The sequence below is a fragment of the Vulpes lagopus genome, chromosome 6, assembly GCF_018345385.1.
Source record: "Vulpes lagopus strain Blue_001 chromosome 6, ASM1834538v1, whole genome shotgun sequence".
Classification (NCBI taxonomy): Eukaryota; Metazoa; Chordata; class Mammalia; order Carnivora; family Canidae; genus Vulpes; species Vulpes lagopus.
This window is the reverse complement of record NC_054829.1, coordinates 3,331,338-3,355,751: the sequence shown is the minus strand read 5'-3', so window position 1 is coordinate 3,355,751 and position 24,414 is coordinate 3,331,338. Positions and strand designations below refer to the sequence as shown.

General features: G+C 45.2%; 1 protein-coding gene across 1 annotated transcript in view; it reads left to right on the top strand.

Annotated features, from left to right (window-relative positions):
- The window catches only part of DYNC1H1 (dynein cytoplasmic 1 heavy chain 1), a 68,336-nt gene that overhangs the window by 13,279 nt on the left and 30,643 nt on the right, over positions 1 to 24,414 (top strand). Inside the window, exons 6-32 of the mRNA XM_041758019.1 lie at positions 820 to 1,091; positions 1,183 to 1,410; positions 3,573 to 4,649; positions 5,330 to 5,509; positions 7,268 to 7,417; positions 8,894 to 9,040; positions 12,015 to 12,155; positions 12,487 to 12,663; positions 12,779 to 12,889; positions 12,974 to 13,093; positions 13,565 to 13,804; positions 15,671 to 15,826; positions 15,968 to 16,081; positions 16,698 to 16,808; positions 16,884 to 17,093; positions 17,268 to 17,414; positions 17,646 to 17,812; positions 17,912 to 18,085; positions 18,641 to 18,806; positions 18,890 to 19,078; positions 19,169 to 19,363; positions 19,992 to 20,274; positions 20,503 to 20,603; positions 21,118 to 21,277; positions 22,338 to 22,581; positions 22,746 to 22,929; positions 23,647 to 23,859. Of these exons, the coding sequence (XP_041613953.1) occupies positions 820 to 1,091; positions 1,183 to 1,410; positions 3,573 to 4,649; positions 5,330 to 5,509; positions 7,268 to 7,417; positions 8,894 to 9,040; positions 12,015 to 12,155; positions 12,487 to 12,663; positions 12,779 to 12,889; positions 12,974 to 13,093; positions 13,565 to 13,804; positions 15,671 to 15,826; positions 15,968 to 16,081; positions 16,698 to 16,808; positions 16,884 to 17,093; positions 17,268 to 17,414; positions 17,646 to 17,812; positions 17,912 to 18,085; positions 18,641 to 18,806; positions 18,890 to 19,078; positions 19,169 to 19,363; positions 19,992 to 20,274; positions 20,503 to 20,603; positions 21,118 to 21,277; positions 22,338 to 22,581; positions 22,746 to 22,929; positions 23,647 to 23,859 (5,657 nt within the window). The remainder of the gene's footprint in view (positions 1 to 819; positions 1,092 to 1,182; positions 1,411 to 3,572; positions 4,650 to 5,329; positions 5,510 to 7,267; positions 7,418 to 8,893; positions 9,041 to 12,014; positions 12,156 to 12,486; positions 12,664 to 12,778; positions 12,890 to 12,973; positions 13,094 to 13,564; positions 13,805 to 15,670; positions 15,827 to 15,967; positions 16,082 to 16,697; positions 16,809 to 16,883; positions 17,094 to 17,267; positions 17,415 to 17,645; positions 17,813 to 17,911; positions 18,086 to 18,640; positions 18,807 to 18,889; positions 19,079 to 19,168; positions 19,364 to 19,991; positions 20,275 to 20,502; positions 20,604 to 21,117; positions 21,278 to 22,337; positions 22,582 to 22,745; positions 22,930 to 23,646; positions 23,860 to 24,414) is intronic.

Here is a 24,414-nt window from a genome sequence, read left to right as displayed (position 1 = left end):
GATACCGGGCACGTTAGGCATTTCTCTACAGCTCTGACCACCAGAGAATGTTAGAACAAGGAATCGGGGCTGTGATACTCATCATGTTCTTTTCCTACCCCTCCCAAAAAGGCATGCTGCCCACATTTTAAATGTTTGAGGAACTTCCAGGTAGAAATCTTCTAGTTACTTGGAGCACATTGCACATGTTACCTGATACTAATGCTAAAAGGTACACCTTGAAGTTTGTTTTTAAATACTCCATAAATTTTTATTTCTTTCCTAATACTTTTTTTTTTTTTTTTAATTTTTTTGTATCTTATGCTGGAGGAATCAAAGTAGACTAGACCCAGGTGCTTCTGGGATTCTGTGTCCATAACACATTCACCTCATATGAGCCATGGGTATAACATTTACATTTTAGTGTTCCTAAGGATGATAAAATTACAGTTTTTCTAAACCTAATGTTATTTATAGAACATTTAGATGGTATAGGAAACAATTAAATCTGTGGAGCCATCACCTACAGCCTTTAGAGTATTTGTGACTTGACTGATATTCTTAAAAAAGCAACGAGACTGTCCGTTAATTAACAGAGGATCATCCTGTTAATAACATGTTCTTTTTTTCAAATATCGGTTTCTGTGTCGCTGACTCTTCTGCAACATCAGAATGTTCCTTTGTAAGACTGTATTTCAGTTTACTTACCCAGTGTTAAGTTGTAAGCAGTATCCTCTTAGTTGTATTACTTTTCCCTAATGAAGGTATGGTTGACATGTAACATTATATTATATGTGTATTACTTTATATGAAAACCATTAACCATTTCTGTTAATCTAGGTCTAAAACAGGCTTTGGAAACTGTGAATGACTACAATCCTCTGATGAAAGATTTTCCTCTGAATGATTTACTGTCTGCCACTGAGCTGGACAAAATAAGGCAGGCACTTGTTGCAATTTTCACCCATTTGAGAAAGATCCGAAACACAAAATATCCCATTCAGAGGGCACTGCGTTTGGTGGAGGCAATTTCAAGAGACTTGAGTTCTCAGTTACTCAAAGTATTGGGCACCAGAAAATTGATGCATGTTGCTTATGAAGAATTTGAAAAAGTAAGTTTTAATATATCAGAAAACCATCCTCAGGGCATGGAGATGAAAACATGCTGTAATAATAAGCTTGCTTTCGTAAATTATATCCTAGGTTATGGTCGCATGCTTTGAAGTCTTTCAGACTTGGGATGATGAATATGAGAAGCTTCAGGTATTACTGAGAGACATTGTCAAAAGAAAAAGAGAAGAAAATCTGAAGATGGTGTGGCGAATCAATCCTGCTCACAGGAAGCTCCAGGCCCGCCTTGACCAAATGAGAAAATTTCGACGCCAGCACGAACAGCTGAGAGCTGTCATTGTCAGGGTCTTGAGGCCACAGGTATGTATCACATTTTTAAAACACGTACATGAGTTTTTATAACCTCTTTTTTTTTTTTAAGGTTTTATTTACTTATTAAAGAGAGAGTGGGTGGTGGGCAGAGAGAGCGAGAGAGAGCATAAGCAGGGGGAGGGTTAGAGGGAGAGGGAGACACAGACTCCCTGCTGAACAGGGACCCTCTCCCCCATGTAGCGCTGATCTCAGGACCCTAAGATCATGACCTGAACTAAAGACAGATACTTAATGTACTGAGCCCCCCAGGCGCCCCCCACTCCTTTTTTTTTCTTAGAATGCACATGAACCACTTGTGTTTTGTGCTAAGTGCTTGAGTTCCATTTGTATCCTGTCACTGTTCTCTCTGTGATGCAGTGATTCTGTATTTAGTCCAAATCTTCTCCATCCATTCATCCCTCCCCTAAAAATGCACAGGCCCTAGAGCTAGACTTCTTGGGTTTTAAATCTTTTTTAATTTTTTTTTTAAGATTTTATTTATTTATTCATGAGAGACACAGAGGGAGAGAGAGAGGCAGAGACACAGGCAGAGGGAGAAGTAGGCTCCATGCAGGGAGCCCGATGTGGGACTCAATCCCAGGTTTCCAGGATCACACCCTGGGCTGAAGGTGGCGCTAAACCACTGAGCCACCAGGGCTGCCCTATTTTTCCTTTTTTTTATTTTAGAGAGAGGAAGAGGAAGGTAGGTGGAGAAACAGAGGGAGAGGGAAAAAGAGAGAGAGAATCTTAAACAGGCTCTATTCCCAGGATGGAGGCTGACGCAGGGCTTGATCTCACAACCCTGAGATCATAACCTGAGCCAAAATGAAGGTGCTTTTTTTCTATTATTTTTTTCTACTTTTTTTTATTATAAATTTATTTTTTATTGGTGTTCAATTTGTCAACATACAGAAAAACACTCAGTGCTCATCCCGTCTGTCAATCGAAATGAAGATGCTTAATCGATTAAGGCACCTGGTGCCCCCCCTGCAACTCAGAATGTTTTTAAATGCATGAAATAAAATGCACATGTTTACAAGGAAACAATTATCTAAATTGTGATCTAGTAATCTCTGTGCTTTGCCATGAACAAATAAAATAGCAAGATCTAGTGATGGGCCATATTAATATCGTAATTTTCAAGTAGTAATGAGCATAAGCAAGATAATCAGGATATGTACAAACTGGGGTACCTGGGTGGCTCGGTTGGTTAAGCATCCAACTCTTGATTCTGGCTCACATCATCATCTCAGGATCCTGGGATCAAGCCCCGCCTTGGGCTCCCCACTCCGGGAGTCTGCTTCTCTCTCTCTTTCCCTCTAGCCCTCCCCACACTGGTGCACTCAACTCGTGCTTGTGCGCTCGCTCGCTCTCAAATAAATAAATCTTAAAAAAAAAAAAAAAAGATGTACAAATGTGATGAGAAAGTATTTGTTGGTGACAAAGCCTTAGAACTTCAAATGACTGTGACTGTTGTGTGCATTCATAATTATAGGAAATGCTAAATTTTAGTTAGGGGTTAGTGAAAATAATAATGGTGATCTCCCCCAAACAAGTTTCCAGACTATCTGAATTTCATCCAAGACATCTGTGGACCCAAATGAAGGCCCCTGCTTGCTTTATAATTCTGTGGGAGTGTGGGCAAGAGATGTCTGTGGAAGTCTTGTGCTTCCTGAGGTAAAGCTCATCCTCTGCTCTGTTCTCTGGGAGCTTCGGGGAACTGAACAGGGATTCTTCCCAGTTGGTGTAGCCTTCATCTGTCCCTCTGCCTTGGTATTTACCTGTGGATTATAATTAAAGTTTTAATAATCAAAAATGAAGACTTTGTTGGATACTGAGTTTATATGTAGTGTTCCTGCAAATTACTGAGCTTTCCAATATAGTTTTAATTGTTGACAAAACTTTGAAGAGGCAAGTATCCAAAACCTAGGTTTTAACATGTTATTTTAGCTTAAGAACTAAAACTACATTGTCAGAAGATCTTTACATGCAGAGTTAGAATATACTCTCTGGTATTTCTCGTAGCTTTGTTGGGTTGTGGTTATAAAACATTTGGCTAAAAGTTAAAAACCCACAGATAGGGCTGACTATATTGTGCAGTGTTTGCTCCTGGTGTACAATGGAACAACAGCCTTCATGTGATCAACTTTTTTGTCATGGATCCCTTTCAGGTCACAGCAGTTGCACAACAGAATCAAGGAGAGGTCCCTGAGCCTCAGGACATGAAAGTAGCAGAGGTTCTCTTTGATGCCGCGGATGCGAATGCTATTGAGGAGGTCAACCTTGCCTATGAGAATGTCAAGGAAGTGGACGGGCTAGATGTCTCCAAGGAAGGCACGGAAGCTTGGGAGGCCGCCATGAAGAGATATGATGAACGAATCGACAGGGTGGAGACCCGCATCACTGCTCGCCTTAGGGATCAGCTTGGCACAGCCAAGAACGCTAACGAGATGTTCAGGATTTTCTCCAGGTTCAATGCACTATTTGTCCGGCCTCACATCCGTGGGGCCATCCGCGAGTACCAGACCCAGCTAATTCAGCGTGTGAAAGATGACATCGAGTCTCTCCACGACAAGTTCAAGGTCCAGTACCCACAGAGTCAGGCGTGTAAGATGAGCCATGTGCGTGACCTGCCCCCAGTGTCAGGCTCCATCATCTGGGCGAAGCAGATCGACCGCCAGCTGAGTGCCTACATGAAGCGTGTAGAGGATGTGCTGGGGAAGGGCTGGGAGAACCATGTGGAGGGCCAGAAGCTGAAGCAGGACGGGGACAGCTTCCGCATGAAGCTCAACACTCAGGAGATATTCGATGACTGGGCACGGAAGGTGCAGCAGCGCAACCTTGGTGTCTCGGGGCGCATCTTCACCATTGAAAGCACTCGAGTCCGGGGGCGCACTGGAAACGTCCTGAAGCTTAAAGTTAACTTCCTACCCGAGATCATCACACTTTCCAAAGAAGTTCGAAACCTCAAGTGGCTTGGTTTCCGAGTCCCTCTAGCGATTGTGAACAAGGCTCACCAAGCAAACCAGCTGTACCCATTTGCCATCTCGCTGATTGAGAGTGTGCGCACCTATGAGCGCACCTGTGAGAAGGTGGAAGAGCGGAACACCATTTCCCTTTTAGTGGCGGGCTTGAAAAAGGAAGTGCAGGCTCTGATCGCAGAGGGCATTGCACTGGTGTGGGAATCCTACAAGCTCGACCCATATGTGCAGCGCTTGGCGGAGACCGTCTTCAACTTCCAAGAAAAGGTGTGATCTGATTTACTCCCTGCATCCTCTAGGGTCCTGGGAATGAACTGAAGGTAGTAATAGCTCACTCAGCACGGTAGTTCTCCCAGGAGGCGTTTCTGACCGATACCACATTGGGCCGTGTGAGCTGAAGGGGAGGAGCAGCTCTTTTACTCTCTGGCTGGGCTGTTTGACTGTGGTGGGCTCTGGGAAGATTGTTAAGTAACAGCCTGAGTTCAAAAACCAATGGAGAGGTGATGGACACGGGAGTCTGACTGAGTGAGACAAGAGCTTTATTACTGACACAGATGTTTGGACAGTGGGCTCTAGATCTGTGGCCACGGCCCTTGCTTTCGGCCCATCTCAGACCCAGACTTCCTTCCCAGACCCCGGCACAGCTGGACAGCTATTAGCCTCCTGGCACCCAGCCTGCTGCTATGAGCACAGCCATTTCCTGGTCCCAGACTTCTCAGTCAGAGGTCACCCTTCCCATGAGCAGGGGAGGAGTGGGGAGAGGCTGATGCTTTCCATACATTTCCCTTCCCTCTGTGAAAAGCACAGGAGTGGGATAAGTGTTCTCACACCAACGTGCAGGATTAGGTCCTCCTGGAAGAAGGCATTAAACATACGTTAATCAAGAAGAACATACATAAATGAATAGAGTGAATGGTGTTTTGAATATTAAATACACCTTCCTTTAGGTGGATGATCTGTTAATTATTGAAGAAAAAATAGACCTGGAGGTTCGTTCCCTGGAGACTTGCATGTATGATCACAAGACCTTCTCCGAGATCTTGAACAGAGTCCAGAAAGCCGTGGATGACTTAAATCTGCATTCCTATTCCAACCTACCCATCTGGGTCAACAAGCTTGACATGGAGGTGAGGGATGGGTTGTTACACTGTTTTTAAGTTTTCCATTGTTGACATAAGGGTGGACTCTGTTTTATAAGCTTATTAGTTTGTCACTGAAAAGCATTTTCCCGTGGAAATTATCAGCAATAGTCCCGTTTCCCCTCGAGATACCCCATTTAGCTCACGGTGGAGTTGAGCTACATGGTACTGGCAATGCTTCTGTCCATTCCAAGTTGCAGGTAATGAGGTGAGGGAATTCTCTATATTATCTGAATATCTGCCAGCCTCCTACCTCCCTGCTCACCTAGTAACAGGTTGTCCTCCCTGGCCTTCCCCTCCAGGCATCCTTCTCTGACATGATGCCTCCTCTCAACCACCCAATTTAAAAAGAAATGCCCAGGAGTGCCTGGCTGGCTCAGTCGGTAGAGCATGGAACGCTTGACCTTCCAGATCATGAGTTGAAGCCCCTTGTTGGGCCTAAAACTTAATTAAAAAAACAAACTTGTTTTTTTGAAGATTTATTTATCTGAGGGGGAGGGGGAGAGTGCAGCACGCACACACAGAGGGAGAGGGAGAAGCAGACTCCCTGCTGAGCAGAGAGCCTGACATGGTTCTCGATCCCAGGACCCCAGGACCATGACCTGAGCTGAAGGCAGATGTTTAACCGACTGAACCACCCAGGTGCCCCCCCTCCAAAAAAAAAATCATTTTTAATTAAAAAAAAAAAAGAAAGAAAAGAAAGAAAAGAAGGAAGGAAGGAAGGAAGGAAGGAAAGAAGGAAGGAAAGAAAGAAAAAATGCCCAGCAACCAAATACCTCTTACTCCTGGTGTAGAGGATCAGGCTCACCCCTATAGAGGTGTACAGGTAGGGAGAAGTGTGTCTATGCACCTGTGCGTGTATTTGAAACAAACTTAGCACCCCATGGTGGCTTTCTCGTTGACAGATGTCAGCATCATGGAGAGCCCTGGAAAGTAGGATATTTCATGGCAGTGGACAGGTGGTGGATGGGCAACCCCAAAGTGTATTAGAGAGAAAGGAAGAGAAAGCCTGTAACCACAAAGATGCAGAGTATCCACACATAGGACACTACCAAGGAAAGTTAACAAACCTCAGTCTTCCAAGTTTCCTGAAAGTCTCAGATTTTATCACAGCTGCCATTATACCATTCTTAGGATGGCTGTGTGACCCAAGACAGACTTTGCATGAGGACATACACGTGTCCTATTCAGATGGCATTCACTTGTCTCATTACAATCAGAGAGAAGACTTTGTTCCTTACTTGTTAAAATAAAACTGTTACCTGTATGTGCTGACAGGTGTTAACTAGCCTTACCTGGTGGTTGTTTTGCAGTATATACAAATATTGAATTATTATGTTATCTATCTAAAGCTAATATGTTTTATGTCAATTTCTATCTCAATTTTACCAAAAAAAAAAATGGTTTATTTTCCAAATTATAGATTGGTAGTTTTATCTCTGAGGCTTCTAGGAAAATGCTTTTGTTTTATAAATTTTCTAGTATGTTGAGCAGTGAGACCATGAATGCATCTGCATCCATCTCCTTGTCCCTTACAAGTCAGAGGGTTGGTGACTGTGTTAGCCTCCAGATGGAGGTCAGATTGTCTGGGACTGAGAGAGGGACAGAGTGAGATGGGGAACCAGGGTAAGATTAAGGGTGTGGTAGCAACTGTCATCCTTGACCTGAAGCATTGGTTTTCTATCTGACTTGCTTGCTGAGCTAACTTGGAAGGAACACTCTTCTTTGATCCTGCATTCTCTGTAGATTGAAAGAATATTGGGCGTTCGCCTACAAGCTGGCCTGAGAGCTTGGACCCAGGTGCTTCTTGGACAAGCTGAAGATAAAGCAGAAGTTGACATGGATACAGATGCACCTCAAGTTAGTCACAAGCCTGGTGGAGAGCCAAAGATTAAAGTGAGTATTTCCCATAGCATCCAGTTTGCTAGTAGATCAAACAAAAGATTCTCCCTTTGAAAAGTACTGATGAGAGAGCCACTTTACAGGGAAAAAGCCTGACAGACACCACCTCACCTACGTGACTCAAGTCGGCATCAGCAGTGCTATCTTGTACTCATTGTTTAGCCTGCAGTGTGTGTGATGTGCTGGCAGGGCCATTCCCCACCCCCTCCCACCCCCGTCCTTGTCCTCACATCTCCCAGACTCATTCTAATCATGACAAAAGATCAGACGTCCCCTTCAGAACACCTGACCACTACTCTTCCAGAGTGTCAAGGTTATTTGAGAAAGACAAGGAAAAACTGAGAAAAATGTCAGAGTTGGAAGGAATCAAGGAGATGTGAAAACTGTGCTGTGGGGCCTAGGAAATGTGACTGAAGTCAGTATTTTATATTATATGGTTTGTTGCAATTTATGGTAAATTTGTGTTAAATTTACCAATAAAAATGTTTCACAAAACAGAAGCCTCAAAGAACCGAAGGTAAAAACTTTGATGTGGGGGAAATAATCAGCTATTCTTTTTCTCCCCAGATGTTACCTTCTCGTTTTTTTTCTCTTAATGCTTGAAAAATGTTTTCATTCTTGAATATTACATATATTTATCCCTAGAGCATTCTCTTTAAAGTACGAAGGTGCAGAAAAGCAAATGGGTATATCTAAGTAAAACAACTACTCATGGTGATAGAGTTGGAATTCTTGCTTAGCTTAAACCAGGCACTGGGAGGTGGCACAGCCTCACCTTGACATGTAAACCTGCATCCATGCTGGCATGTGTCTGACGGCCTCGTCACTGCATCAGTGGCACAGGGTTCTTGGGTCCCAAGGTCATTGTGTACAGAGATCACCATGCACATTAAATCAGATGGTGCTCCATTGAGCACCTACTGTGTGTTCACCTACACATGGGAAACCAGGAGGAACCTAATCAGTGCCTGGCCTCTGATTTATAACCCTTAGGGGAGGGCCACGGACCATATACATGAAATATAGAAGACCACGTTCTCTTAATAAAGTAACAGACTCATGGTTCAGACTCAAGAGGGTTAATAAAATTTAGGGGGAGAAAGGGTTATGCATCAAAACTATTATTTTTAGTTTGGAAAAAGATTTTATATCAAGAACATTTCTTTGAAATAATTCTAATGCTTCGTATGACCAAAAAAAAAAAAAAAAAAGGCTGTAATTTGTATACTTTTTACCCAGTTTCAGACTTAAGCATTCAGCACCTGACTTTACTTGAGATGATTACTGAGCAGTCATATACACATATGTTCAGTACCATTTTACTGAAAAGTGGCTTCTGTAGGCATTCACCAATTTATTAGTACCTTGGAATCACACTTAGGTGACGTGTAATAAAAGCCATTTATTAAACTTCAAAAATGAAGTTTATTACTTCATTGCTGAGTAAGAAATGAAATCTTTCTTTTACAGAATGTTGTTCATGAGCTGAGAATAACCAATCAGGTCATCTATTTGAATCCGCCAATTGAAGAGTGCAGGTACAAGCTGTATCAGGAAATGTTTGCCTGGAAGATGGTTGTGCTGTCTCTTCCCAGGATCCAAAGTCAGAGGTACCAGGTGAGCCTTCCAGAGACTTACACTGTGGGCCTTCTGACCAGCCTCCCCAGGGCTCTGTGGCGCCTCTATCACGTCTCTTTAAATTTTGCTCTTGATATGTCTTCTCAGACTCCAGACTTGTGGCTCAGCATTCTAAGGGAAAGCTAGAGGAAGCCTTGTGTGATCTGACAGTTTTCCTGTGGCTGCCTTTCCAAATACTTGCCTCTGTAGTTCTGATCTCAGTAGGCTCTTAGAAATTCCCTCCGTGGGGGATCCTGGGTGGCTCAGCGGTTTGGCGCCTGCCTTTGGCCCAGGGCGCGATCCTGGAGTCCCGGGATCGAGTCCCGCGTCAGGCTCCTGGCATGGAGCCTGCTTCTCCCTCTGCCTGTATCTCTGCCTCTCTCTCTCTCTCTATGTCTATCGTGAATAAATAAATAAAATCTTTAAAAAAAAAAAAAAAGAAAGAAAAATTCCCTCCGTGAACTTCTTTGGGAATCTTAATTCCTATTCCTCCCCACTCCCACTTTATTATAGAGATTTATAGATATATATAAATCTAGGAATCTCAAGAGCTCACACCAACTTGCTTTGTTTATTATGTGGCCATTTTAAATTTCAATTCCCTTCCCTTCCCCCACCAGATTATTTTAAAACAAGTCCCAGATACAGTTTTAATAACCTGCTCTGGAGCAAAAGGAAAACCCGAAAAACTGTTTAGTCCCTGTCCTCTAAGCAATATTACTTCACATCAGCAGATCTCCACAACCTCTCTTTTGACCAGCTCTTGTAGAAAGTCTTAGCTATGAACATATGCAACATAGGCTCAGCCCTCAGATTTTTTTTTTTTTTAATTTTTATTTATTTATGATAGTCACAGAGAGAGAGAGAGAGAGAGGCAGAGACACAGGCAGAGGGAGAAGCAGGCTCCATGCACCGGGAGCCTGACGTGGGATTCAATCCCGGGTCTCCAGGATCACGCCCTGGGCCAAAGGCAGGCGCCAAACCGCTGCGCCACCCAGGGATCCCTCAGCCCTCAGATTTTTTTGCAGTAGCAACCACCTATAGACTCACAATCTTAGCAGTGATGAGCCCAAAACTTGACAGTGTCTAGCTAATCAGAGCCGAGCTGTGGATACTGATTCCTTCTGCTCAGGGAGTCTGTGCAGACTGCAGGATATTTCTTATTCATGTTCTGTTTTTAACTTACCATGTTTCTGTTTGCATTGCTGTCCTGTTTGTCTCCACATCTGATGGAACTGAAGCCAGTCTCTCTTCTGCTGGGTCCCCTGTCCTTGCTCTGAGGCTCAGCACTCCTCCCTCTGCTGAATTTCCTATCAGCAAATAAGCCTGACCCCTGTCATCCTCTTGCTCTGGCTCCCCTTGGTAAAAACACAAAGGACTTGTCTGTACACCTGCTCCAGGTCCCTACCTCTAAGGTGTCAGGGTCACCAGCCTTTACCTGTTGCAGTCATCCCAGCCCTTGAGAAGTGTCAGTAGCAGGATATGACAGGTGTGCACCCCCTCCTGCTGTTCTGCTGGGCTATCCTGATTGTCCCCCCACCTCTCTGGCCAGTGTCCCCTTCTGGCTCCTCTCTGGCTCTCCCTCCTCTGGCCTCTACCTGTTCTGTGTGCTCCTCCTCCCAGTACTCTGTCCCACCCAGTCCATTCTTTTAAGACGGACCCTATGGGATGACTCTGTTCCCACCTTCATCTCAGCCTTTATCTGGACCTCGAGAGCCTCGCTCCAGCTGGCTCCTGGGCATTTCCACAAGGCTGATGAGCACATCAAACTGAAAATGTCTCTGACCTCCTCCCTCAGATTTGCTCCCACCTTTCCCTTTCCTTTCCCTACCTTTCCCCACCCTTAACCCACTCAGGCCTAAGTCGAGGGGTCACCCTGGCCTCCCAGTGTCTATGTCTTCAAAATTCACCCTGATATTTTTTTGCCCACATCCCCTGATACTACCAGTCTAAGGTATCATCATCCCTCACTTGGATTCCTACAGTTCCTCTGGGTGGGTTTTTGTGTCTGCTTTTGCTCCCCTAAAATCTATTTTCAGCACAACAGCAGTCTTAGATTTCATGTTGGTCCTGACACTGCTCTTCCCAGAATCCACCAATGGCTTTCCATGCCACTCCTCATGAAAGCCCACGTCCCATGGCAGAGTGCTGGGCCCCACGGAATATGCTGCTTGTTGCCTCTCTGACTGGAGTACCTGCCTCCTGCTCACTGACTCTGCTCCGGCCACACTGGCATCTTGTTCTCCTTAGACATGCCAGACAGGCTCTTGCCCCTGGGCCTTTGCACTCGTTGATCTCTCTGCTTGGAACTTCTCGTAGTAAAATTATTGGCACAGCTCACTCCTTCCCTCTCCTGATCCTGCTCAGTGTGGCCTTCCCTGACCTACCCTACCTCATACTCCTGGCCCTCCTCTTTCCTGCTTTGTCTCCACAGTGCTTTTCACCTGCTGCCATTCTGTAGTTTGCTTTTCCATGTCTCTCTTCCCACAGAATGTAGGCCCATGTGAGCACAGATCTTTGTCGGGCTGTTTCCTGTGCCTACAACAGTGCCTGGCATGTGGGCAACACTCAGACCATTGAAACGATTACTGGGTCGTCATTTCCATTGTCCTAGCCGGTGTAATTATGTGGTCACGGTAATCTTGGTTCTTTAGAGACCACCTTTGTGCTTTGCTCCCAGAGAGGCTCAGGTCTCCAATGGCTCTGCTCCAAGGGCTCAGAGGGTTCTGTAACTGTTCTTGCATAGTGATGCCCCATTTTCTAGCTTGTAGTTGATCTGATGTTCCCTTTGTTGGTTGCGTGAAGTTTGAGTAGACTTCTGATTTCTTGTGGCTGGGGTAGGTGGATGTTATCCCTCAGATGCTATTTCTATAGCGAGTTCTTCCTTCAGTTCATTGGAATTCAGTGAAAGGTGGCTCTGAGGTGAACATTTCTGTACACACCACATGTGTTCCTCCTGGCTCTGCTTGCTCAGGTGGGCGTGCATTACGAGCTGACGGAGGAAGAGAAATTCTACCGGAACGCTTTAACGCGGATGCCTGATGGCCCTGCTGCCCTGGAGGAGTCCTACTCTGCAGTTATGGGCATCGTGACTGAGGTCGAGCAGTACGTCAAGGTGAGAAGCTCCCTGTCTCCATCATTATGCTAGAAACTCTGTCTTAGATATGGTGAGTATGAGGTCTAATGAACGTGATGTGTCTATAATACAACACGCTAGATAACTATTGCTTATTGTAAAGCAAACTGTGAACGGTAGAACAAGTCTAGTGGGACATGAACTCTCATTTCAGAGGGCAGTAAATTTTATCTTTCAATATGAAAATTCTGAGAATGTGAAGTGATTTTTCTAACAATGTCGAAAGAAAGTGAGTCCTATTAATGAAGTATGAATATTCTACAGGGTGAAAAGCCCAGCTGTGCTCTTTGACTGTGCTCTTCGCCTGCAGGTCTGGCTTCAGTATCAGTGCCTGTGGGACATGCAGGCTGAAAACATCTACAACAGACTTGGGGAGGATCTCAACAAATGGCAGGCTCTCCTGGTTCAGATAAGGAAGGCCAGAGGCACTTTTGACAATGCAGAAACCAAGAAGGAGTTTGGGCCGGTAGTTATAGATTACGGCAAGGTGCGCTCTGCTGTCTCGTTGAAAGGGGCCGTGGTTGCCAGCTCTAGGGGACATCCGTGGGTGATGAGGGTACAGGAAGGAACTAATGATCGTGTCGTGGGCTCTTCACCTGCAGGTTCAATCTAAGGTCAACCTGAAGTACGACTCTTGGCACAAGGAGGTTCTCAGCAAATTTGGGCAGATGCTCGGATCGAACATGACGGAATTCCATTCCCAGATCTCAAAGGTGAGGAGCCAAGGTCCCGGCAGCATCACGAGGCTACTGGTAAACCACGGCTCTGTGTTAAATTTCTGCGTTCTCTCTGAACAGTCGCGCCAGGAGCTGGAGCAGCACTCAGTGGACACGGCCAGCACCTCCGACGCCGTGACCTTCATCACTTACGTACAGTCTTTGAAACGAAAGATAAAACAGTTTGAAAAACAAGTTGAGGTGAGCTCCGTGCATAGTTAAAATTCTCCTCATCGGCTGTGTAGGCACTTAGAGTTAAAGCACACATGGCCCCCTACTGTCACTCTCGTATCCACCTGGTGTCCAGGGTAAAGCACATCCTGGCATCCTGGGGCTCTGCATTTTAATCGGCTCTGCAGGTGATTCTGAAATGTGTGGAGCTTTGAGAACCACTGTGTTTTGCTTTTTAAATCTTTTACTTTAGCTGTTGATCGTTGAGTCCTCACACATGCATTTGTTTTTCTGATTTGGAAGTTGGGGGTGAAGCACTGCCAGCAGCATGCTTTCAGTCCTCTCCAGGCTGCTTGGGTACAGCCACCTCAACAGGCTTGGGGTGGAAGGGAGTGAATGTACTGATATGTGTTCGACAGCCACAGAGTCTTCCTTTTATATGGGGACCTGACGATAATTTCTATTGTTAAAGGAAAAAACTCTATTTCTTAATTCTCAAAGCTCTACCGCAATGGTCAGCGCTTGCTGGAAAAGCAGAGGTTCCAGTTCCCGCCCTCCTGGCTCTACATCGACAACATAGAGGGCGAGTGGGGGGCCTTCAATGACATCATGCGGCGGAAGGACTCTGCCATCCAGCAGCAGGTGGCAAACCTGCAGATGAAGATTGTGCAGGAGGACCGGGCCGTGGAGAGCCGCACCACAGACCTGCTGGCAGACTGGGAGAAAACCAAGCCTGTCACGGTGAGCCCTGCGCACCACCCCAGCAGCCTCTCCTAAATCCATAGCGTGATCTGATGTCCTTTCTCACACACTTCAGAAGGCATTGCTCTGGCTTAGCTTTCCAATGATGAGGACTTTTCTTTTTCATAATTAAAACAACACTTAGATGTCGTAGATTTGAAAAGTGAAAGCCAATTTAGACCTCTTTTACCCTGAACCCCTCATGATAATCATTTAAGTCGAGAGGTGGTTTTAAAAATTAAAGTTTTTCCTGTTCTTATGTATCCTGTTACTTAGACATACTTAGGAATTAGGATTTAATCTCTCATGAACACAGGCTGAGCCTTATGTTGCCACTGCCTAGCTCTGTGCTGTGGGAGGCAGGTTCTGCTCTCATTGTCACTGTAGTTACTTCTGTACACAGGACCTGCCACCGTCCATCCTCTTGGTTCATTCAGGTGTTTATTGAGCACTGACTGTGTTCTGGGCGCTGCGGCTAGAGCAGTGAACAGGAGCCCCTACCCCCATGGAGGTAGGGAGAGGGAGAGACAGGTAAAAAACAACCAAGGAAAATATGTATGAGTCAGGTAGTGATTGGTGCTTTGGTAAAGGGCGAGGGCTGGGTAGAAGAGGGTGAGGTCTGGGTGATGGTGGGGTGCTGCTTTGTAGGGAGGGTGGTATCTGAGTGGAGACCAGAGGGAGGAAGGAGAGCTGGTAAGTCACACATATAGTGGGGAGGGGGTTCAGGCAGAGGTGACAGTGTGTGCAAGGCTCAAGCAAATACAGAACAGCATTCCCCGTTTCCTGAGGCAGAATTCAGTCTGATTTGTTTAAGCATACAGACATAGACAGGAAAGAAAAGGGGAAAGATGGTTATACTTCAGATGTTAATCTGGTTTTCTAGTTTAGGGTGTAGGTGTTCCACAGCAGGCCCGGTGGCGGATCTAGCCTTCTACTTACCCCAAAGAGCTCTGTCCTGCCTCAGCCCTGTCTGTACTGTTGGACCCAAAGGTCCTACTTTGTGTTTAATTTTGGTTCGAGGGCCCCTGTTTTAAGATCTTTCACAAATGCCAGTACTTATGCAGAATATTCTCTCCAGCAGGGAAGGGAGTAATGATCAATAGGCAAGATTCTGATCACCAAAACTTGACTATTTTTTATTGCCATTTTTTGCTAGTATGGTGTTATAGTTTAAATTTTCAGTGATATTTTATATAGTCATTTTCAAGTTATTAGAATGAAGAGTAAGCAAATAGTAGTTTAATGCTCAACTGGAACCCATTTCACTGAGGACTACTTGATTTCTCATCCTTCTCTTGGTAACTGACATAATAGCTGTGTGCTTTAAGGAGGGTATGGCTGGCAGCCCCCAAGAGCCATGTCCCCTTCACTCAGGAGTGTCCTTGTCTAAGCCATAGTCTGTCCTGATTCTTCTCTTTCTGTCTGGCCCAAGGCACTTAGTGAGATAGTGGCTAAATAGAGAGGTGTCCGTCCGTCCTCCCTCCCTCCCTCCCTCCGTCCCTCCCTCCCTCCCTCCTTCCTTCCTTCCGACCTACCCACCCACCCACCTACCCACTTAGCATGGGACTTGAACTCACAATCCCAAGATCAAGAGTTGTATGCTTTTCTGACTGAGCCAGCCAGGTGCCCTGGTGCTCCATCTTTCTTATTCATACTTTATTGATGTCAAATACAGAAGTAAAAGTTCCTTTCAGTAATGTACAGGAATCATAAGTGTATGTCTTGCTGAAGACTTACTTGTTAGAAACATATTTAAGAAATCACAAATTTGCAGACTTTCAGTGGGCTCTCCCCACCATTTCAGAGCTAAAGCATGTATCTGTCCTGGGACCTAGCACTGCAATTCTGCACTTTGACTGCTTTCAGGGCAATCTTCGCCCAGAGGAGGCACTTCAGGCTCTAACCATATATGAAGGAAAGTTTGGCAGGCTGAAGGATGACCGGGAGAAGTGTGCAAAGGCCAAGGAGGCACTAGAATTGACAGATACAGGACTTCTCAGCGGCAGTGAAGAGCGTGTCCAGGTATGAACTGCAGGAGCAGGGAGGTAGGGGTGTGGCTCCTCGTCCTGGCTCTGCCCTTGACCAGGTCCATCTTAAGGGCCTTGCCAGACCTGCAGTGGCTTCTGTGTCCAGAGGCTCACTGCTCCACTGTCATAATCACAGGTGGCCTTAGAAGAACTGCAGGATCTCAAAGGTGTTTGGTCAGAACTTTCCAAGGTCTGGGAGCAGATTGATCAGATGAAGGAGCAGCCATGGGTTTCCGTCCAGCCTCGAAAGGTATACTAGTTAAAGTAGATGTTGTGTATAACATCATATGTTGAGAGTTGTAGATTTCACTTAAAAGCTTTGCAATCTACTGTGAGTTCACAAAATGTCACAGGATGGTAATTTACAGTATTCATCTGGACTGATAGAAAATTTGCTTTAAAACTATTTTTGAGGGGTGCATGGGTGGCCCAGTTGGTTAAGTGTCTACCTTAGTTCAGGTCATGATCCCAGGGTCCTGGGATGAGCCCCACCTTGGGCTCCCCACAGGGAGCCAACAAGAATTCTGCTTCTCTCTCTCTACCTCTGTTGCTCCCCTGCTTGTGCTCTCGTGCTCTCTCTCAAATAAATGGATAAATCTTAAAAAGAGAGAGAGAAAAACAGAAGGGAAAGATCGAGAAGGGGAGAAGGAGAGAAGCAAACTCCCCACTGAACATGGAGCCTGACATGGGGTTTGATCTCATGACCCTAAAATCATGACCTGAGCCAAACTCAAGAGTTGGACACTTAACCGATTGCTCCACCCAGGCACGCCTTAAAACCATCTTTTTTTTTTTTTTTTTAAGATATGTCACCACTTAAAGGAAATGTTGGTGGACTAAATATCATCTTATGTTTCTTTCAACAGCTTCGACAAAATTTGGATGGCCTCTTGAACCAACTGAAAAACTTCCCTGCTCGATTACGGCAGTACGCATCCTATGAGTTTGTCCAGAGGCTTCTGAAAGGTTACCTGAAGGTAAGTCAGTGCTGGAGTCCTGGGTGTCCATTAGGAACACAGCTGCACAGGTAATTCTGCTTACTTTCTCCACAGATAAACATGCTGGTGATTGAACTGAAATCTGAAGCACTTAAAGATCGCCATTGGAAGCAGTTGATGAAAAGGCTTCATGTTAATTGGGTTGTTTCGGAGCTCACCCTTGGCCAAATCTGGGATGTTGACTTGCAGAAAAATGAAGCTATTGTCAAGGATGTGTTGCTTGTGGCACAAGGGGAGATGGCTTTGGAAGAATTTTTGAAGCAGGTGAGTAATTGACTGATAGCCGTTTTTAACGTCATGTTTTTGGCTGTGCCATAGGTTGGAGCTGAGTAGAAACAGCTGTATCTGTAGTCCATTTGTCCTCATAACACTTGGTCGCTTATACAGCTGGTGAATGCCCACATATTGATAATGTTCCTCTTTTTGGTTTTAATTCAGATAAGAGAGGTATGGAATACTTACGAGTTAGACTTGGTTAACTACCAGAACAAGTGTCGCTTGATCCGAGGCTGGGATGACCTCTTCAACAAGGTCAAAGAGCACATCAACAGCGTCTCAGCCATGAAGCTGTCTCCGTATTACAAGGTACCGTGGGGAAGCCTCCCTTCTCTTATCGAGCATTCTCTTGTACTTTCTCTGTTATACCTTTAAACCTGTTTTTAAAGTGTGAGTCAAATAAATTGACATAACTTGCATATATATATATATATATAGTATATATATATATATATATATATATTTTTTTTTTAGTAAGTTTTGGCATATCTATGAATGAAAAGTTTAGCAGCTGAGCTCTGCTTTCCATTTATGCACTAGGTTTTCGAAGAAGATGCCCTAAGCTGGGAAGACAAGCTGAATCGGATCATGGCTCTCTTTGACGTGTGGATTGATGTGCAGCGACGGTGGGTCTACCTGGAAGGCATCTTCACGGGCAGTGCAGATATCAAGCACCTATTGCCAGTGGAAACCCAGCGGTTCCAGAGGTACGGTGTGGAGCCAGGGAGCAAAAGAGCCGAGTCGTAGATGTGGCTGGTAACTGTTTTTCACTGAAAAGCTAATGACGGTTTCAATTTGATTTGTAGTATCAGCACAGAGTTTTTGGCTCTGATGAAAAAAGTATCCAAGTCTCCCCTTGTTATGGATGTTCTGAACATCCAGGGGGTTCAGAGGTCTCTGGAGAGATTGGCAGACCTGCTAGGAAAGATCCAGAAGGCATTGGGAGAATACCTAGAAAGAGAGCGATCATCTTTCCCCAGGTAAGATAATTTCAATTTCAAGAGCCGTCTGCTCTCTCTTCTGGTTCTGTGTGTTGGTCAACTTTGATATCAAGAGTTTTGTTATTGGTAATCCACTTAATGACTATTACTCCCTTTTTGTGTGTTTATTCCTAATTATAAAGGATTTTCTTCCTTGTATTTGTTTATTAAGCTCCACTGGAACTATTATCCACCCTTCCATGCAATTTATAACTCATAAAAATTTAGCTGATTATTTTCCAAGTGCCATTTCTTCCTTTCTGAACAGTTTGCTTACTGTAAATCACATAAGCTTTTAAAAAGTAAGTCCATGAAATAAGATGAATGACATGAAATCCGTAGACTTCATTTTTGGTATCTTGTTAAGTAAATATGGATCTTTTGCTGAGGATCAAATTTCTTCAGTGGGAGAAATTTGGATGTGATCTTCGTTCAGACTGGAGATTGTCCACTGCCCTCCAAATCCAGTTTCCCTTCCCACGATTTGAAGTTATGCTTTGATTGAACTTGTTTATGTATAAGACTTTAGCAACTTGGATGCTATTTTAATTTTAGGTTCTATTTTGTGGGTGATGAAGATTTGCTTGAAATCATTGGAAACAGTAAGAATGTAGCTAAGTTACAGAAACATTTCAAGAAAATGTTTGCTGGGGTTTCAAGCATCATCCTAAATGAGGATAACTCTGTCGTCTTGGGTATTTCATCCCGTGAAGGAGAGGAGGTAGTTGAATTATGATTATTATAACTATGAATGCTTCTTTCCTGTCCTTGCAGATCTTCATTCTTAAATTATGTTTATTTCAGGTTATGTTTAAAACTCCCGTGTCAATTACTGAACATCCCAAAATCAACGAGTGGCTCACACTGGTAGAAAAGGAAATGAGAGTTACTCTGGCTAAACTTCTTGCTGAATCTGTTACAGAAGTTGAGATTTTTGGTAAAGCAACTTCAATCGATCCAAACACGTATATCACATGGATTGATAAGTACCAGGTAACATATAGCAGAAGTGGTCAGCATAAAGGTGAATGCACTGGCTGGTGTCTAAACTGATCTTTGGGTCCTGTGTCTTGTGTCGTGCAGGCCCAGCTTGTAGTTTTGTCAGCCCAGATTGCTTGGTCTGAAAACGTGGAGACTGCTCTGAGCAGCATCGGGGGAAGTGGGGATGCGGCACCCCTGCACTCTGTGCTGAGCAATGTGGAAGTCACCCTCAACGTGTTGGCTGACTCAGTCCTCATGGAGCAGCCGCCACTCCGAAGGCGGAAGCTGGAGCACTTGGTTAGTCCCGTGTCTGACTCATTCCTCACCAGTTAGGGTCTTGTGCCTTCAGCTCAAACAGCTACGGGAAACAATGCTTATGAAATTCTCTGATTGGTGTTAGGGAGAAAAGGAGGTGGCATGCTAATGAACTCTGGGGGGGGGGTATTGGCTCTCTGTTCCTATTGACAGGTGATCATGCTGGAGCAGGAAATTTCATATACACATCCCGGTAAACAGGAAGTGATGAGCTTTGATCAGAGTTTTCCGCTCTTGCTCCTCATCTCTTCTCAAAGCAGCGCCAAGGGGGTGGTACCGGGAGGCCTGGGTGTGCTAGCAACGGTGCTGTGCCCAGCCCACAGGGGCCAGACAGTGAGGTCGAAGACTCATGTCCTGCTAGTTGCAGAGTTTTCACTTAAAGTAGTTTTGTTGGTTGTTTGGTCCTGCTGCAGCTCTTGATTCTATGTAATTTCATTGTATGAATAACAGTTATATTTTTAAAAGTGAATTTCCATTTTGGAATGTTTACTGAAAGCCACTATAACTGAATCTTGCATCTCAAATTAAAAGTCTATTCAATGACGCATCCTCAAGAAATGCACTGTACTTCTCCAGTTTATGATGAATTCTTAAAGTGACCGTTTTTCAGATTACAGAGCTGGTTCACCAGAGGGATGTGACTCGATCCTTGATCAAAAGCAAAATTGACAACGCCAAATCTTTCGAATGGCTCAGCCAGATGCGCTTTTACTTTGACCCTAAGCAAACTGATGTGCTACAGCAGTTGTCGATCCAAATGGCAAATGCCAAATTTAACTATGGCTTTGAGTACCTGGGTGTCCAGGACAAGCTGGTGCAGACTCCCCTCACCGACCGCTGCTACTTGACCATGACTCAAGCCTTGGAGGCCAGGCTGGGCGGGTCCCCATTCGGTAAGTCACTCCACAGACCTGGACAGATAGAGTCAGAGGGCAAATATAACTTGTAAAGATTAAACTAATGGTTTTAAGCATATTTTTTAATTACATAGCTAGTACATTCTAGAATCTTAGATTTGTTTGCGGTTATTACATGTCCTTTGATTTTGTAAATGAATTGTGTAAAGCTGAAGATGAGTCCCCGTGGTCTCAAGTACTCAGTCACATTTCTTTAAATGACAGGACCAGCCGGGACTGGGAAGACAGAGTCTGTCAAAGCTCTTGGCCATCAGCTTGGACGCTTTGTTTTAGTCTTCAACTGTGATGAAACCTTTGATTTCCAGGTGAGCAGCTTTCTGAGTCCACCTAAAATCTAATGGGCTGAGAGGCCCACTGGGGTGCGCCATGCCTGGACCCCTCTCTAGGCTGTGGACCTCACAGCTCAGCATGGCTCATTTGCCCTTCTGAGCCCTGGGGATGGTGTTATTTTGAGTCAGTTGTGTAGCATATGTGCTTTGGTACTGACTTGAGCTGTGTGTTTCTGGAAGAAATGGCCAGTGCTTGTGTCTGGGAATAAACAACTATTATGGACAAGATTTTTTTTTTTTAGTCAACAGAAGGTGATAGAATAAAAATAACAGGTCTATCATTAGGATTTTATTAGCCCAGGAGGAGAGGTGTGATGTACCACGTGTGTATGTTTCATGTTGTCAATGAAGTACCTGCTCTCGTGGGAGCCTGTTGTCCCTTCCGTAGCCACATGGGGTGGGCAGTGGACAGAGGGCTCAGGCTGGCATGGGGGCCATGGAATCAGCATGGAGGCACATGGTTTAGCTCTTTTCTTTGCTCCGGTTTCAGGCGATGGGACGGATCTTTGTTGGGCTCTGCCAGGTGGGTGCTTGGGGCTGCTTTGACGAGTTCAACCGCCTGGAGGAACGGATGCTATCAGCTGTGTCACAGCAGGTGCAGTGTATTCAGGAAGCACTGAGAGAGCACTCCAACCCCAACTGTGATAAGAGTGAGACTTCCTTTTTCTTTGCAAGTTACTTAGCAACTGCAGAGGGAAAGTGTGGGCCAGGGTCCATCTTGCCACTTTATAATTTAACTTCACTTCCAGGACTCACTGCTGCAGACAGGGTGGTGAGACTCAGGATGATACTGTGTAGGCAGTCTAATTGCTCAGAGACCGGAACAGCCCAAACCCTGGCTGTCCTTCCTCTGGTGGACAAGAGTCCCTATGCTCCCTCCCATAGCATCTATCCACATCGAGTATTGGGCCCGTGTGGGTCCTCCCTTCCCCCTCCCACCTCTGCATGCCACAGAGCCAGCTTTCCTGGCTGTCTGTTGGCAGAGTGTTCTTCCTGGGAGCTTTGGGAACGTGCCCTGTGTCACTATAGGAGAACCTGCTCTGAGAGGCTCCAGGGGCGGCTTCCTCTGTCTCATTCTGTACAAAGCCAGGCGTGCCTGGTAGGGGCAGCGTGGGTGCTAGAGGAAGTAATGGCACCGGTGGTGGATGGTTTACATGCACAGTTAACTTTTAGTGTTGCTTTCATTCTGAATAATAGGAACTTGTCTTTACCAGAGGACTTGGAGACCTCCTTAGTGAAACTAAAGGAGTCTCAGAGAAAGCAGTATCTATATGCTCGTCCTCTGTGATGGAGTAATGGAGGTTGGGTGTGGGTACTAATGGTGGATCCCCGGAAAAGACAGTCCTCATGATCTGAGCCAGTCAATAGTGTCACATTGATTTCTATTTCTGCAACTACTGTTGGGCTACATTTCTATCCTTATGTTAACTTCATGGCACACAATAATATGCAAGCAAAGTAAGTGCTTCCTGCCCCTGGTGACTTTGTTCTACATTCATGTAGCTTTCATGTAGGTGAGGTGTGCAAAGCTGGGTCTGCCCAGGTGGGGTGATGTGCTGGTAGGGCCAGAGAGCAACTCCTCTGCAGTCCTAGGCTTTGGGCTTTAGAGGCCAGCAGGGAAATGGGTGATTTTGTCTGTAATTTTAGGGAGAATTTAGCGTGGTTTTTGAACATCACAAATTTTAACACTGTTCTCTGATTTTCATTCAGCCTCTGCCCCCATTACTTGTGAGCTGCTCAACAAGCAAGTGAAAGTGAGCCCAGACATGGCCATCTTCATCACCATGAACCCTGGCTATGCAGGCAGGTCCAACCTTCCCGACAACCTGAAGAAGCTGTTCCGGAGCTTGGCCATGACCAAGCCTGACCGGCAGCTCATCGCCCAAGTCATGCTGTATTCGCAGGGCTTCCGCACTGCTGAGGTCCTCGCCAACAAAATCGTCCCTTTCTTTAAGTGAGTGCCCCAGAGTCATCCCCAACCGTGTATCTAATGCATGTGAGTTATGCCGCTTAGGGTTCATCTCTAATCACAGCACATCGTTCCAACTGTCCATGTCTGATTTCTTGACTCTGGCTGCTTAGAGTGTACTGTCCTAAGGCAGACCTTTTCTCTTTCAGACTGTGTGATGAGCAACTCTCATCTCAAAGCCATTATGACTTTGGTCTTCGAGCTTTGAAGAGTGTGCTGGTAAGTGCAGGAAATGTGAAGAGAGAGAGAATTCAAAAGATAAAGAGGGAGAAAGAAGAACGAGGGGAAGCAGTTGATGAAGGAGAAATTGCAGAAAATCTACCTGAACAAGAGGTTTGTATACATGTTCTTGTAATCACTCACACCTTAAACACTAATTTTTGTTAAAAGATTCATTTCTTAAAAAGAAAAAAAAAAAAAAAAAAAGATTCATTTCTTTTAGAAAGAGAGAGTGGGGGACGCCTGGGTGGCTCAGTGGTTGAGCATCTGCCTTTGGCTCATGTCATGATCCCGGAGTTCCGACACTGAGTCCCACCTGGGGCTCCCTGCATGGAGCCTGCTTCTCCCTCTGCCTATCTCTGCCCCCCGCCCCTCTCTCTCGCTCTCTTTCTCTCTCTCTCTGTGGCTCTCGTGAATAAATAAATAAAATCTTTTAAAAAAAAGAGAGTGGGTGTAAGCAGGGGGAGGGGCAAAAGGAGAGGAGCAGAAAAGCAGACTCCCCACTGAGTGTAGAGTCTGACCTGGGGCTCAACCCCAGGGTCCCAAGATCATGACCTGAGTGAAAACCAAGAGTCAGAGGCTTAACTGATGAGCCACCCAGGCACCTGTAAACACTAATATTTAAATTGGCTTTTTCAACATCTAAGCCATGACTTTTGAGAGTTCCCTTTGCGATTCACATGTCCTGGGATGGATGGATAGAAGATGCTGTATTTGCACAGTGAACTGAATCACTAACAGCCACATCTTACGTACCTTCTGGGAATACAGCAGTGGCTGTGCAAGCCTTGCTCCCCACCTCTCAGAATTCGGTCCTTTTCTTGCTGTTAGATTCTGATCCAGAGCGTCTGTGAGACCATGGTGCCCAAGCTAGTGGCAGAAGACATCCCACTGCTCTTCAGCCTCTTATCGGATGTGTTCCCCGGGGTCCAATACCACCGGGGCGAAATGACTGCGCTCCGAGAAGAGCTGAAGAAGGTGTGCCAGGAAATGTACCTGACATATGGAGATGGAGAAGAAGTTGGCGGCATGTGGGTTGAGAAGGTAACTGGGGTTGACCCGGCTAGCTGCAGGAAAGGAGCCACTTCTGAGAGAACTAGGACCACGAGGGCCAGAAAGGCACAGCATCTGCTTTACAAAGATTTGACCCAAGGCTTTTTTCTTACACGTAGTAGACATGACCGTTTATCCAGAAATTTCACTCATGATATAGTTCATTTTCTGAAAATGCTGACAGAAGCATGATTATAACGGAAAATATACCAATAGTTCTATTATAAGACTTTCCAACATCTTAGGTTAACAACATAAATCTGCTAGTCAGTACATGCTTTATATTTTGTATTGGCTTCGCTTCTTCTCTTCTTCTACAAGACTAGGAACCATACTGTCACATGGCTGCATGTTGAGCCTAAGTGGTACTGTACCGGCTTTCTCGGATGACTCATCCATTGGGTCTCCACCCTCTTTAATGAGGATCTTACTGCCCTCTTTTGAAGCAGCTTGGTAGTCATCCCCTTTTCCACTGGCTCCCAGCCTTCCTGACTTAACAAAGAACTCCCCATGGTTTAGTTAAAACTCTTCTTGAAATATTATTTG